Source organism: Cetorhinus maximus, chromosome 28 (assembly GCF_964194155.1).
Source record: "Cetorhinus maximus chromosome 28, sCetMax3.hap1.1, whole genome shotgun sequence".
Classification (NCBI taxonomy): domain Eukaryota; kingdom Metazoa; phylum Chordata; class Chondrichthyes; order Lamniformes; family Cetorhinidae; genus Cetorhinus; species Cetorhinus maximus.
Genome location: NC_135906.1, coordinates 18,503,406 through 18,518,227, shown reverse-complemented (window position 1 = coordinate 18,518,227; position 14,822 = coordinate 18,503,406). Strand labels below are relative to the sequence as shown.

At 39.7% G+C, this 14,822-nt stretch overlaps 1 protein-coding gene across 1 annotated transcript in view; it reads left to right on the top strand.

Moving 5' to 3' along the window:
• Nucleotides 1-14,822, top strand: part of dnmt1 (DNA (cytosine-5-)-methyltransferase 1) — a 44,252-nt gene that overhangs the window by 22,976 nt on the left and 6,454 nt on the right. Inside the window, exons 15-25 of the mRNA XM_078531335.1 lie at nucleotides 246-423; nucleotides 4,369-4,466; nucleotides 5,022-5,175; nucleotides 6,437-6,552; nucleotides 7,443-7,644; nucleotides 8,773-8,912; nucleotides 9,843-10,019; nucleotides 10,874-11,098; nucleotides 12,147-12,339; nucleotides 13,337-13,427; nucleotides 13,971-14,105. Coding sequence (XP_078387461.1) covers nucleotides 246-423; nucleotides 4,369-4,466; nucleotides 5,022-5,175; nucleotides 6,437-6,552; nucleotides 7,443-7,644; nucleotides 8,773-8,912; nucleotides 9,843-10,019; nucleotides 10,874-11,098; nucleotides 12,147-12,339; nucleotides 13,337-13,427; nucleotides 13,971-14,105 — 1,709 coding nt within the window. The remainder of the gene's footprint in view (nucleotides 1-245; nucleotides 424-4,368; nucleotides 4,467-5,021; nucleotides 5,176-6,436; nucleotides 6,553-7,442; nucleotides 7,645-8,772; nucleotides 8,913-9,842; nucleotides 10,020-10,873; nucleotides 11,099-12,146; nucleotides 12,340-13,336; nucleotides 13,428-13,970; nucleotides 14,106-14,822) is intronic.

The following is a 14,822-nucleotide window of genomic DNA, read 5'->3' as shown; positions in this document are numbered from 1 at the left end:
AGTGTGTTAAATTCTTGACTCGGCACAGTTGGTGTCATAGAATGATACAACAAAGGAGGCCATTTGGTCCATCATTTTTGTGTTGCTTCTGGAAGAGCAATGCTTGGCCATCCATCTGTTCATTGTAGCTCAAGCTGTAGCCACAAGAGAGGGTTGTTACTCGTATTTTAAAAAAGAAATCAGGGATGTGAGGGAGCTGGTGTTTGAACGGTGCCTTTACTTTGGCTGTTGTGCTTGGTGATTAGACGAGCAGCAAGACGACAGGCTATACGTCACCCCACCAAGATTGACAAGGACAAGGGACCCACCAAAGCAACCACCACTAAGCTGGTATATCAGATTTTTGATGCATTCTTCTCTGAGGAAATCGATCAGAATGACAAAGAGAATGGGCCAAAGCGCAGGCGTTGTGGAGTATGTGAGGTAAGTGCTTTGTTGTAATTGTGCTAAATCATGACTTGCAGCATTGTTGGATTTTCGCTATCTTACTGTACAAAGCTTCACTGCTTAACGTTGTGATGTGGAATGTTAGCAGATCCCTGTCCTGTGGGCACTCAGTCAACCATTTAGAGGAAGCTGGTGTGAGGAGAGCCGTTGCAAATTGATTGAGCTCCCCACGGCACTGGGGAAAGCAAAGACCCCATCCCAGTTGAGGATAGTATTGCTATTGGCTTAAAAGCAAAAAACTGCGGATGCTGGAAATCCAAAACAAAAATAAAAATACCTGGAAAAACTCAGGTCTGGCAGCATCTGCTGAGAGGAACACAGTTAACATTTCGAATCCGTATGACTCTTCAACAGAACAGAATTGCTATTGGCTTGTTGTCCAGCAAACTATAAAGTTTATAAGCTTGAGGTTGCTCGATGACAGGTTGCATTTAATGAGTTGGTAACAAGAAAAAGGATCTTGGATCAGAATATGTAGAATCCATATGGGTGGAAGTAAGAAATAACAAGGGGGAGTAGTCTTTGTGCCCCCAAACAGTAGCTATACTGTAGGACAGAGAATAAATCAGGAGATAATGAGGGCATGTAAAAAAGGCAGTGCATTAAATCATGAGTGACTTTTTAATCTTCATATAGATTGGGAAAATCAAATTGGCAGAGGTAGCCAAGAGCAAGAATTCATAGTGTATTCAGGACAGTTTCTTGGAACAATATGTTGTGGATCCAACCAGGATCAGGCTATTTTGGATCTGGTAAGGTGTAATGAGGCAGGTTTAATAAATGATCTCCGAATAAAAGATACCCGAGGAAACAATTACAATAATAGGGTAGAATTTAGCATTCCATTTGAGAGTGAGAAACTTGGGTCGGAAACAACTGTGCTAAACTTAAATAAGGATAATTACAAAGGAATGAGGGCAGAGTTGGCTGGAGTGGTCTGGGATAGGGTTTTAGCAGAAAAAGCAGTTGACGAACAATGGCAGACGTTTAAGAAAATAGTTCAAGACTCTCAACAAATATGTCCCAGTGAGGAAGAAGAATTCTAGAAAGGGGATAAACCAACCAAGGAAGTTAAGGATAGTGTCAAATTAAAAGAAAAGACATACAATGTGGCAAAGATTAGTGGTAAGCCAGAGGATTGGGAAGGTTTTTAAAAACCAACAAAAGATGACCAAAAAATAGAGGGAGAAAATAAACTTTGAGGGTAAGCTAGCAAGCAATATAAAAACAGACAGTAAGAGCTTCTTTAAATATATAAAAAGGAAAAGAGAGACTAAAGTGAACATAGACCCCTTAGAAAATGAGGCGGGGGAAATAATAATGGGGAACCAGGAAATGGCAGAGGAGTTGAATAAATACTTTGCTTTAGTCTTCAAGGTAGAAGACACTAATAGCATTCCAATACTAAATAATCAAAGGAAAAAGAGGGGGAGGAAATAAATACAATAATTACCACTAGAGAAAAAGTACTATGGAAACTAATGGGGCTAAAGGTCGATAAGTCCCCTGGACCTGGTTGCATCCTAGGATATTAAAGGGAGTATCTATAGAGAAGTGGATGCACTGGTAGTAATCTTCCAAGAATCCTTAGATTCTGGAAAAGTCCCAGAGGATTGGAAAACTGCCAATGTAACACTTATTCATAAAGGGAGGGAGACAAAAAAACGGGTAGCTATAGGCCAGTTAACTTAACATCTGTCGTTGGGAAAACTTTAGAGTCTATTATAAAGGATGTAATAGCAGAGCATTTAGAATTAAATAGTCTAATCAAGCAGAGCCAGCATGGCTTCATGAAGAGGAAATCATGCATGACAAATTTATTAGAATTCTTTGAGGAGGTAACTAGCAGGATAGGCAAAAAGGAACCAGTAAATGTAATCTATTTGGATTTCCAAATGGTGTTCAATAAGGTACCGCACGTAAGGCTACCTAATAAGATAAGAGCCCGTGATGTTGGAGGTAGTATGTTAGTATGGTTAAAGGATTGGCTAACTAATAGAAGACAGAGTTAGGATAAGGGGGCATTTTCAGGATGGCAACCTGTAACTAGTGGAGTGCCACAGGGATCCGTGCGGGGGCCTCTATTTACAATATATATATTAATGACTAGATGAAGGAAGTGAGTGTACTATTGCCAAATTTGCGGATGATACAAAAATAGGTGGGAATGCAAGTGGTAAGGATGACACGAGGGATATAGGCAGGTTAAGTGAGTGGGCAAAAAAGTGGCAGATGGAATATAATGCGGGAAAATGTGAGGTTATGTACTTTGGCGGGAAGAATAGAGGAACTGAATATTATTTAAATGGAGAAAGGCTGCAGCACAGAGCGATTTGGGAGTCCTTGTGCACGAATCACAAGAAGCTAGCGTACAAGTTCAACAGGTAATAGGGAAGGCAAATGGAATGGTGACCTTTATTTCAAAGGGAATGGAGTATAAAAATAGGGAAGTCTTGCTAAAGCTATACAAAGCACTAGTTAGAATACTGTGAAATGTTTTGGTCCCCTTATCTAAGGAAAGATATACTGGCATTGGAGGCAGTCCAGAGAAGGGTATGATTCTGGGTATGGAGGGATTTTCTAATGGAGAAGTTGAGTAGTTTGGGCCTGTACTCATTGGAGTTTAGAAGAATGAGAGGTGACCTTATTGAAACATAAGATTCTTGGGGGACTTGATAGGATGGATGATGAGAGGTTGTTTCCCTTGTAGGAGAGTCTAGGAACAGAGGGCATAACCTCAGAGTAAGGGGTTGCCCATTTAAAACCGAGATGAGGAGAAATTTCTTGTGAGGGTAGTGAATCTGTGGAATTCTTTACTGCAGAGGGCTGTAGAAGCTGGGATTTTTTTTTTATTCATTGGATGTGGGCATTGCTGGCTAGGCCAGCATTTATTGCCCGTCCCTAATTGCCCTTGTTTAGAGAGCATTTAAGAGTTGGCCACATTGCTGTGGTTCTGGAGTCACGTGTAGACCAGACCAAGTAAGTATGACAGATATCCTTCCCATTAGTGAACCAGATGGGTTTTCACGACAATCGGCAATGGTTTCATGGTAATTTAAGTCCGTGGATTTTTAATTCCAGACTACTTAATTCAAATTCCACCATCTGCCGTAGTGGGATGCGAACCCAGGCCCCCAGAGCATTACCTTGGGTCTCTGGATTTCCAGTCCAGCGACAATACCACTACGCCACCGCCCCCCCTAAAGTCCCATTAAGTATATTCAAGGCTGAGATAGACAGATTTTTAATCAGTAAGGGAATCAAGGGTTATGGGGAAAAGGCAGGGAAGTGGAGTTGAGGATTATCAGATTAGCCACGATCTCATTGAATGACGGCGCAGACTTGATGGGCCGAATGCCCTACTTCTGCTCCTATGTCTTATGGTCTTAGTTGGTGAACTGGAGCTCACAGTATTTTTTCTTTAAGCTATAGCGTAGGGGATTGTTTAACAAGTGAGTTATATCAGATTATATACAGCTTCATATTCACTTTTTGCTGATGCCAAATTTATTTAAACTGAATTCATGCTGGCATTTTAAACTTACCTAAAGTAATAATCCATAAAAGGCCATTGGGTTACTAGTCCGGTGACATAACCTGGTGTAGCCTAGTTAACAACTTACTTGGTTTATGTTTGGAGTTAAGGAAGTGCTTGTTGTGGAATTTCCACCCTAGAGATGAAATGGGTGGTGCACATGGTGTAGCCTGTGACCTGTGCGAGTGATGGTGAATTACTTTCTCACATTGCATTGGATTACTGTGTAATGCTAATCTGTGAAGATTAAAAGATGGTTCCTATAACAGGACAATATAAAGCTGTGGCTAATAATGGGACATGGGAGGAGAAGTAGAAGAAAATAACCGTTTACAAGTTGGCCCACATTGTGATGTCTTTGTTCAGCCACTTTTGTTTTGTAACAGGTTTGCCAACAGCCTGATTGTGGAAAATGCAGAGCTTGTAAGGACATGGTGAAGTTTGGAGGTGCTGGTCGCAACAAGCAGGCCTGTTTACAGAGAAGGTAAAATTTAACCAACTTGTTGCATCGTAGAATGTCAATGCATTGTAGTGTGAATGCAAGAAATATTATATTTCTCTACAGGGGCATTAGGAAATACACATACTTTTAATAATGTACTACATGTAATTAAATGGAGGCTGAATTGGAAGAACCACATGGAGTGAGCAGTTTTTCTGTAGACTCCTGGTGATGGACATTGTGTGCGCTTCTGAATGCCAAATATACTTTGATCGCTGGCCTCTACAAGCTCGAGAAAACTGCACTGCTGCAGGGCACGGGCGTGCTGAAAGCTGAGTCCACCAGTTCTGTCCTCTGTATTTATACTCGTGCTGCTTTTGCACTTTTTGTGACAGTGTTGGAGACAATGTGAGAGGGAAGTGATGGAATGGGAAAATAAGTAAACCAGAGGTAAATGTACTAATTCTAGAAAATGTGCAACTTGTCCAACCACAAAGAGGAATCCTTAATTTTAAAACCAATTGCACTGTTTGGCGATTTGTTAAAGTGCACACTAATTAATTGCAGGTTGCTGAGGTTTTCTCTCCTTTTCTGAAGGTGTCCAAATCTGGCTGTGAAGGAGGCTGATGATGATGAAAATGATGAAGAAGATTCCGAGATAATTGGCAAAGCTTCTCCCAAAAGAATGCTGCAGGGTAGGAAGAAGAAGCAGTCTAAGAGCCACATCTCCTGGATTGGAGAGGCTGTCAAGGTAAACACAGTTTAATTCACGGTTTTCATATAAAACAGAACAGGTGGTGGTTTCTAAACCACTAGACATTCAGCCTTGTCTTTTCAAATGAGGAACTTCTCTGCTTCACTGGGCAGTTCAGATTAAGCCAACGAGGAATTTTGAGTTCAGTCACACCTTATGACCTTGAAATATCCCCAAAGTGCTTCACGTAATAACTTATTTAGAAATTCAGTCATTTATGCACAGAATGACAACAAACAGTCCCACCAAAAGCAAGCATGTGAATGAGCAAGTAATTTTTTATTTGGTGATGCTGGTTAAGGGAAGAATGTTGACCAGAGTGCTGATAATTCCCTGCACCTCTGATTTGTACTGTGGGATCCATCTGAACCACTAAGAGGTATGTGGAGCATTGTTTTATTGGGTCACCCAATGGATGGCACATTGGACAATGCAACAGATCTCTCAGCTACTGGTGAAGTCTCAATCTAGGTTAAGTGTTGAGGGTGGGGCTTGAATCTTTGATGGCTGCTGTTTATTTGCATTCTGTCACCTGGATTTGAGTTCCACCAGGAGTGAAGTCTGGTGTGAAAGCAGTCATAATTAATTCAGCTATACTTTAGCAACCTTGGTCAAAGGATGGCTGATGTGAGAAACTAAAGTGGCACGTTAGCGCGGTAACGTGCACTTCTATATTGCAGCAAAATGAAGGGAGCTCACTCTGTAATTCAGCCATAGTAAAGTTAACCTAAAACTGCTTGTTGCTGACACTGGGTGTCAAAATTAAACACCCTCACCTTCACAGAACTCACAATGGTAGCAGAATTATTTTTGGCTCAAAGCCACGTCTTAGTTAACAGCAACCTGCCATTACTCAGTACTTTAGTGAAACATCCTATGATGATTAACATTGTAAATGTTAATATATCAAAGAGTTTACAAACTTGTGTAGACTTTTAGAATGCCAATAGCTATAATCATGTTTTAAGGGGAAATTTTGCTGTTTTAACTGGATAGCTTTATGAAATGCCACACTCTCTCACACTCGTGCAAATCCTTCTGACATGACATCTAGCCTCAGCTCATTATTTTGTCACTTTGGGGAATGGTGGACTCTTCCACTGCTGTAACCAGTATAACTTCCTGAATGCACTTTTAAACATAAGTTTAATTTGGTTTGTTCAGTATAATTAATGGTAATCAATTTCAAGATACGAATAGTTTGGATCGTCACTTTAAACAGAATAAACCTCAGTGTCTAATGCTTGTTTCTTTTCAGGCTGATGGAAAGAAAACCTATTATCAGAAGGTATCTGTAGACGACGAAATTCTGGAGATCAATGATTGTGTGGCCGTCAGCCCTGATGATCCTAGCAAACCCCTTTATTTAGCGAGGTTGGTACTTTTTTAAGCTGTAGGTTTTTGTAACAAATTTCCCCAAAGGGAATTTGAGGTCATCAGATTTCACCCCCCATCCTCTTAGTTTCCTTTTTGAATTTGTTCACAGCCATTAAATGAACGTTTTAGTATGTGCGCTTATGTTCATTAGCACGATTCAATAGTTGTATAAGGATGGGGTAGAGAGAGCTGCGTATGTTAGATTTGCAAACCTGGGGGACCCTGAAGTATACCAGTGTTCTGGGAGATCCCTTGCAAAGAAAAGTTTGTAAATCAGTATTTTTTAAACTACTGAAAACCCTAGAGCTTGGTTTCAGAATACTCTAATGTCACATTGTTGGTCTATCAGCATGTTCTTGGGTCAGACTTTCTGCTGACCTCAGTTGGTTAAGGATAGTAATTCAGCTTGTGATGAAATTATGAATTAGATGATGAAGTCATTTTTTGGCAGCTTTATGATGCATTCAAGATGGATATTACAAATGAATAGACGTGCTGGAATATTTTTAAATTCAGATTGGTAAATGCTAGTTTTCGTGTAACAATGTTTGGCATATTGTTCTAAACAGAACCATCTTATTAACACTAATCACCATGGGATTACACATGTTGGAATTATATGGCTTGATATCTGTTTCTTTGAAACAGTTACGTTCAAGAATATACTTTGGATTTTATTCGCATTTGTCACTGGGTAAGGGCATCGCCTGCTCTTCAGCTTCATTATTAAATTACAGCATATAATTATTGTACTTGGCTGACAACAGTTTTTGCTTTGCAATAGCTGGATTCTGTATATGATGAAATTGACTCCTGTTGAATAGTATCAGAGATCCTCAAAATAAACCACTTTTTTTGTGCTTAGCTGTTTTATGCTTGTTTTGCAGAATCACATCCATGTGGGAAGACAATAATGGGAAGATGTTCCATGCAAATTGGTTTTGCCGCGGCACTGACACAGTGTTGGGCGAGACTTCAGATCCCCTTGAACTCTTTCTGGTAGATGAGTGCGAAGACATGCAGCTATCTTACGTAGATAGTAAAGTTAAGGTCATCTACAAGACTGCTTCAGAGAGCTGGGCACTAGAGGTGAGGAAGCTTTTTAACTGAAAATGTATCTGTTAACTTCATCTACCTGTTCTTTTCATACAGTGAAACACTTTAAAAATTGAGTTCCTCATAAATCTCATTGTTGCTGGTGTAATAATAATGTGTAAAGGAAATTCTTGTTTGTCAAGGGTTGGATTTTCAAACTCACTCATGCAAACTGACTCCTATGTGGACTCCAAGTGAAAGTACAATTTGGTTTGTCTCCTGCTTTTGGCACATAAACATGAGCAAGCTTGAAGTTTGTGCATTGAATATACAGGGCTTGGCTAAAATCACACTACATTTACCTTCTCCATCTACGACATGCTCTATGTCAGCATAAAACATGTTTCTCTCATGTTCCTGATGATCCTAATCCTGAACTTTTTAAAATCATGCTCTGCTTTCTGAAATTTCTGTGCAAGATCACATATTAACACAAAAGCAAAATACTCCAGATACTGGAAATCTGACAAAACAAAAAATGCTGGAAATACTCAGGCCTGGCAGAATCTGTGGAAAGAGAAACCCAGTTTAAAGTTTCAGGTCTGTGACCTTTCATCAGAATAACATCAAGGTGCCTGTTAAATATTAAGGAAAGCAGATATTTTTTGACACTAAAGAGTTGAGGCAGAAGATCAGCCATGATCGTACTGAATGACGAAGCACGCTCAAGGGGCCATATGACCTACTCCTAAACTCTTATGTTCCAGTACCATATCTAAGCCACTTAAGCATAAATCTGGATCAATGATCGATAGGCTGTTAGACTCCGGGGAGGCGTCCTTGCATTCACTGGTGGGGCACTGATGAAGAATTGGAATCTTTGCCTCTTCCTGTGTCTTCTTTTAAATCAAAGTTGCTTAATTTAAATTACCTGTCATTTAAAGTAAAATGGTGGAATTTAAAAAAAAACACCATTATTAAAAATTTTGGATTTCACATTTTTAAACAAAAAACAAGCTTGTTTTGACAGACTAATCAGACAGATGAGTCCCACCCTGCTATTTGAAACATGCAACAATCCTCCAAGCTCTACCACCCTGTATTATGCCTTTTTTTGTAAATATACTTCAAGTTATATTTGTATGGAATATGAAGTGAGCATTGTGTTTTCGTGCTTCTTAGGGTGGAATGGATGACAATTTTGAGCTGAAGATGGTTGAAGATGATGGGAAGACCTACTTCTACCAGATGTGGTATGACCCAGAATATTCACGATTCCAGATTCCTTCAAACTGTGAACCAACTGAGGAGAATAAACACAAGTGAGTAAAGACCAGTAATGTTCATTTGGAGGTTTGGAGACGGCTTTCCAGACCATCGTTTGTGGCTAATTAGTCGTTAGAAATTGAAACCATCTCGTACATCTCAAACCCCTGTTATTGAGTTTGAATACAGAAAAACCATTAGGCCCAGTGTGAAAAGATGATTCTCCAAGATAGGGTTTTGTTTTTTTTTAAATAGCCAAGGAACTGAGGAGAAAATGGCAAACATGTAACTTGAAAGGAAGAGTTTGTTGGTAAATTGGACTACATGTATCCATCATTGGCCATACATAAATCAATGACGTAATGGAATATAGAACCAGAGATTCTTAATAACTCCCACTGCAGTTCCAGCTTTTTCACTCTAATGTACTCACTTGCACCTGATGTCCATGGGGCAACATCATAATCACAAGTTTCAACTGGCTTGTCCTTCCTAATGCTGGAGGTGTTGATCAAAGCACTCTTCAGCTCTTGTTTATGTGCCACTTGGACATGTACAGGATTCCTTTTGCTGTTCAATTCAGAAGATGGGTACAGTTCAGAAAATGGATATTTTAGAGCAGAACATATCTGGATAATGAAGAGGCCGGTATTAGTTTATCCAGCATCTGTAATAGTACAGCAATCCTATTAGCTCTCCCATGTGAATGGCATGTATTTCCTAAATAATGCACTTAATTTCGCAATTAATAAGTAACATTTTCTTCTTCACTTTTTCTCCCATTTTTTTAGAACTTTTTTTTTAAATGACTTTTTTTATTTCATATATTCCACATTTAAATTGTTGACCCCAATTTAGGGGACCTGTCTATAAAAGTCTTTACTTTTGTTTCAGTGATTCAGCTTGAAGATGTTCTGCAACATTGAATTTTTAACCTTGAATACTGTGTCACCTTAACCGAGTCTTTTGGGCTGCTGGTTTTCTAGATTCTGTGACAGCTGTGCTCGATTAGCTGAAATCAGGCAACAAGAGATGCCACGGGTCCTAGAAGCGCTAGAAATGAAAGACGACTCTAAGGTTTTCTACTCGTTGGCTTCTAAGAATGGAACTCAGTATAGAGTTGGAGATGGTGTTTACATGCTACAAGATGCATTTTCCTTCAGGTAATAATTTCCTGACCAGTATCAGTTCTGCACTGGATGTATATTTGTGACAGCAATACTCAGCAGCACTGGAAGAGGTTATTTCACTACCCAGATAGTACACAGGTCTGGGTAGTGACAGTCTTTTCAGTAAAGGAGCAATTCACTTCAAGGTGAGGTTTGTATTTCCAAACAATAAAGTCTTGTATTTTCAAATCAGAAAGTATAAACTGGTGAAGAGTTGTGCCTTCTAATTGTAAGTGGTTTGAGATAGGACTAAACTTTTCAGAAAGCCAGCATAACAGATTGGGCTGATTCCTAGGCCCGGTTTTTTTTTTTAGACGCAGTTTTTTACAACCTGACCTAATATAATTAAGAATTCAATTAGTAAATTACACTTTTTGTGTAGTTCCAAGCTTGTACCAAGAAGTTCAGATTCAGTCTCCAATCTGTGCTGACTGGAGTTAGTCTTGGCCACTTGGGTAGGTTATTGATGAGCTGGAGCTTTACTGTCAGCAAGTCAGAGATTTCGGGAGGAGAAGCAGAGAAATTTGGCAAAGATGTCACGACACGTTAAAGGGCCATGAGAGTTCAAGTGAATCGTTCCATTGTTTTTCAGCCTAGCAACTTTTCCAAGTATTTTCTCAAACATATTCAAGTGCAGTTCGTAATGTTCTGAGATGTGTAGATGGTGAATTTAGAGACATTCTGAGTCATTAGCTGGTTTGTTTCATTAGACAGTAGATGAAAGATGGATGAAACAAGCCAAAAGGAAGAAATTCGTGCTGAAAATTGAGAGGTTCAGATTAATTTGAAGAGATCGTTCTCAGTCTGGCTCGCCGATAATTTTCTATTCTTGGATGTCTTGTCTTCAGTGTGAAGCCATCCAGCCCTGGCAAGCGACCAATAAAGAAAGATGACGTGAATGAAGACCTTTATCCTGAATATTACCGCAAATCCTCTGATTATATCAAAGGCAGCAACCTGGATGCACCTGACCCATTCCGAATTGGCCGCATTCAAGAAATCTTCTGTCACAAGCGTAGCAATGGCAAACCCAACGAAGCAGATATTAAACTGCGTATCAATAAGTTCTATAGGTGAGTAGGATCTCAAGATGCCAGGCTGCAACAAATGTTAACTGTCTCACTCTAGTAATATATGTTCTTGTTCCTTCATCAATTGATAAATAATCAGTGATAATCCTGATGTGGCACTACAGAGGTTGGTTTATATCTGAACTCTCCCAATTTATCCTGGCTAGAGGTAGTTATATTTTTGCACTTGCCCAGGAGCAGGCTGTTTGCCCATTTCTAAGCATAGGAAGGTAGGAATACATAACTTTTTAACAAGTCCAGCAACATAAATAAGAGCAGGGGTAGGCTAAACACTATTCAATGATATCGCAGCTGAACTAGATATTAGCCCCATTTTCCTTACATCCCATATCCTTTGACTCCCTCGGTGCTCAAAAATCAATCGAGCCAATCTTGAATATACTCAACTGAACATCGCAGCTCTTCGGAAGAGAATTCCCAAGATTCACAACCCTCTGAGCTGTGAAATTTCTCATCTCAGTCCTAAATGGTTGACCTCTTATCCTGAGACTATACCCCTAAGTTCTAGTTTCTCTAGCCAGAGAGTCTGGAATGTATCCAAGTATTTCTTTTGATGTGTGAGGGCTTTTATGTTTGGAAATATAGAAGCCATTATTTATATAGTAAGAGTCTAAAAAAACAGATTGAAATGAACAACTGGTTAATCAGTTTTGCTGGTGTCGGTTATGGGAGAAATATTAGCTTGGACACAAGGAGAACGCCTACTCTTTGAATAGTGCCTTGGGATCTGCAGCCTCTGTCTGAACAGTTAGTTTGAGGCCTTGGATTAATGTCTTAGGATGGCAGTACTAGATCAGTACTGCCCTAGAGTCAGTCTAGATTGTTCTCTAATTATGTGGTCAGTGCTACCAACTGATCCAAGCTGACATTCCAAATCTAGGAAATTTAATTTTGTGACTAAATGCATGTTTCCACTTAAAGATCTTCTTGACAAGCCTGGTTTTGTCAAGAGTTCCATTTTGCGATGCTTGGACAGTTTGAGATGTGCTTTTTCCTGCTGCCACTGATTGATTGGAATTGTTTCTTCCAGAGCTGAGAACACACACAAGGGTCTTAAAGCCAGTTACCACACTGATATCAACTTGTTGTACTGGAGTGACGAAGAAGTGATTGTGGACTTCAAAGATGTTCAGGGACGCTGTACTGTGGAGTATGGGGAAGATCTCACTGTGTCCATTCAGGAGTATTCTGCTGGAGGGTCAGACAGATTCTATTTCCTAGAGGTTAGACCATTATAAACAACCACGTTATATAATCTATACCAGAATTGATTATAATTCACTTTCAAATGGATGTGGATAGAGTTCTTCTGCCACCTGCTCCAAATGCCATCTTTAACTGTGAACTGGTTGTTGTTGAGAGTGATGTTGGAATGCACTATTCTTACGATTTAAATAAGCAGAAACTTAGTAATATACTTATAAACAGTTTCCTTCTCATAGGGCTGAGTTCTCAGTGACCCGGACAAATACTTTCTGTCACTAGCTGACTTTAAGATGAGAAGCTAAACTGGGGCCTTGTCTGCTTTCTCAGGTGCATGTAAAAGACCCCATGGCACCGCTCAAAGAAGAGCAGGGGAGTTGTCCACATTGTTCTGGACAATATTTACCCCTCAGCCAAAATATTTTTTTTAAAAGAAAATGATGATCATTTATTTCATTGCTCTTCTGAAAACTTGCTGTTGTGTTTCCTACATTACAGCAGTGGCTAAATTTCAAAAGTACTTAATTAACTGTAAAATGCTTTGGGACATCCGGAGGGCGTGAAGAGTGCTATAGAAATGCAAGTCTTTCTTTCCATATCCCCAAAAAATCTCTTTCCAATAGAGGGTGCTGATCACCAAGATACTGAGACAACTTACCTACTTAGTCCAGGGAGACTGGTTATAGTGACCCCACTAATGGTTTGGCTCAGACTTCTAATTCAGCACTGACTCAGCTGGGAGGTGGGATCAAAGCCTGGGCATGTCTAGTTTGTGTGGCACACTACTACATCATACAATTCATTTGCAAGGTTTTAGCGTTGTTTTCTGTGCTGAAAATTTGCAAGTGAGTAACTTGGTTGATTCGAAGGTGGAGGAGTCAAGTGCATTCAAGGTATGGATTGGATGCTAGACTGATATGGCTGTAAGATATTTTTGATAAACTTGGAATACCAAACAATTTTTTGCATGGGAGTTCTATTAAGATCCCTGAACTGTCTCTTCTCTTTAATTCACAGGCCTACAATGCAAAGTTAAAAAGTTATGAAGATCCGCCAAATCGTGCCCGCAGCTCAGGAAACAAAGGCAAGGGGAAAGGGAAAGGCAAAGGTAAATGGTGTTTGGAAGTTGCTGGTCATTGTGGCGTTACTAAATAGCAGTAAACGTGCTTTTAGAAGTGGCTGCAATGGTAAAGATAGCATGTGACAGATTAGAGTGTCCAGGTTTGGTCCTCGGTCTATGCTGAGCTAACTAATCTAATCAGATGTTAAATTTCGCATGGCAATTAGTTGATGTACACTTGGGCTAGAGTAGCACAAAATCTGCCAAATCGTCTGCTCCTTACCAGTTTCCACTGTAGTTCTGTTGGTAAAAAGTGTGTGGATGTCGTAGAAAAATTGTCATGTTTGTCTGATGCTTCATGAGGTTTTAATAGTTCTGTGGTCGAATAGCCTGACAATACTTTTGTGAGCTCACACGCTAAGAACGGCCACTTGGTCAATGAATGAATCCTAGTAAAAGTAAATGGATTTGAGAGAAGTCTGTTCTTGTACCGATTTGAATGTATTGTGAAACCAGGGTTGGTTGAGACTTTTATTTGGGGTTTGGTGAAGGGAGTGTTTTGTAGCTTTAATACTTTTTGTTTGCTTGCAGGAAAAGGAAAGGGGAAATCTACAGCTGAGCCTGAGCAAACTGAGCCAGCAGTTACAGATGACAAATTGGATAAACTGCGCAGCCTTGATGTTTTCTCGGGTTGTGGGGGCCTCTCCGAAGGATTCCATCAGGCAGGTTAGTTTGTGGGGGAAAGAGACTTCCTATTAACCAAATGAGTAGCCTGAGAAATTGGACTCAGTGGTTAGAGAACCTGATGGATTTGGAAAACTGCACATTTGATGCAGTGTTTCATCAAGAAAAATTAGAAAATTCAATGTGGTATTCCTGGCATAAGTTCCTTGGCATCTTTTTTATGGTCGGTATAATCTCCTGAATTGTTACACATGCATACACAAGTGTCCAGCACTCCTCCAGTTCTGGCTATCTGGCCCATACACTCCCTGTGACTCACCCTTCCTGTAAGCCACTCTTTCAATTGCGTTTCTCTGTCACTTGTACTTGGCCATTTCATCTTGGCAGATAATTTAAGAAGCATTGGAGCTTTGCTTCCTTAATGGTGGATTTAGGATTGATTCACCAGGTGGGAGGGCTTTCCAAATTCAAATTGCTGAACACAGTGGCTTTTTTTTTGGAACTTTGAATGGAAATGCATAAATTTCTTCAGGCAATTCGGTTGTAACATTGTTTATGGAGAGGATTCTTATATTATTTAGTTACATAGAATTCACTTAATTTAACAAAAGTAGCTTACTATGCCAATAATGGCACTGATTACAATGTTTTAATGTATGTCAGAAATCAGTGAAGATTTTTTTTAAATTATAGCTCTTTCGAAAAGCCATTATAGGCATGATGGGCCAAATGGCAGCCTGATGTGCTGCAAGATTCAAA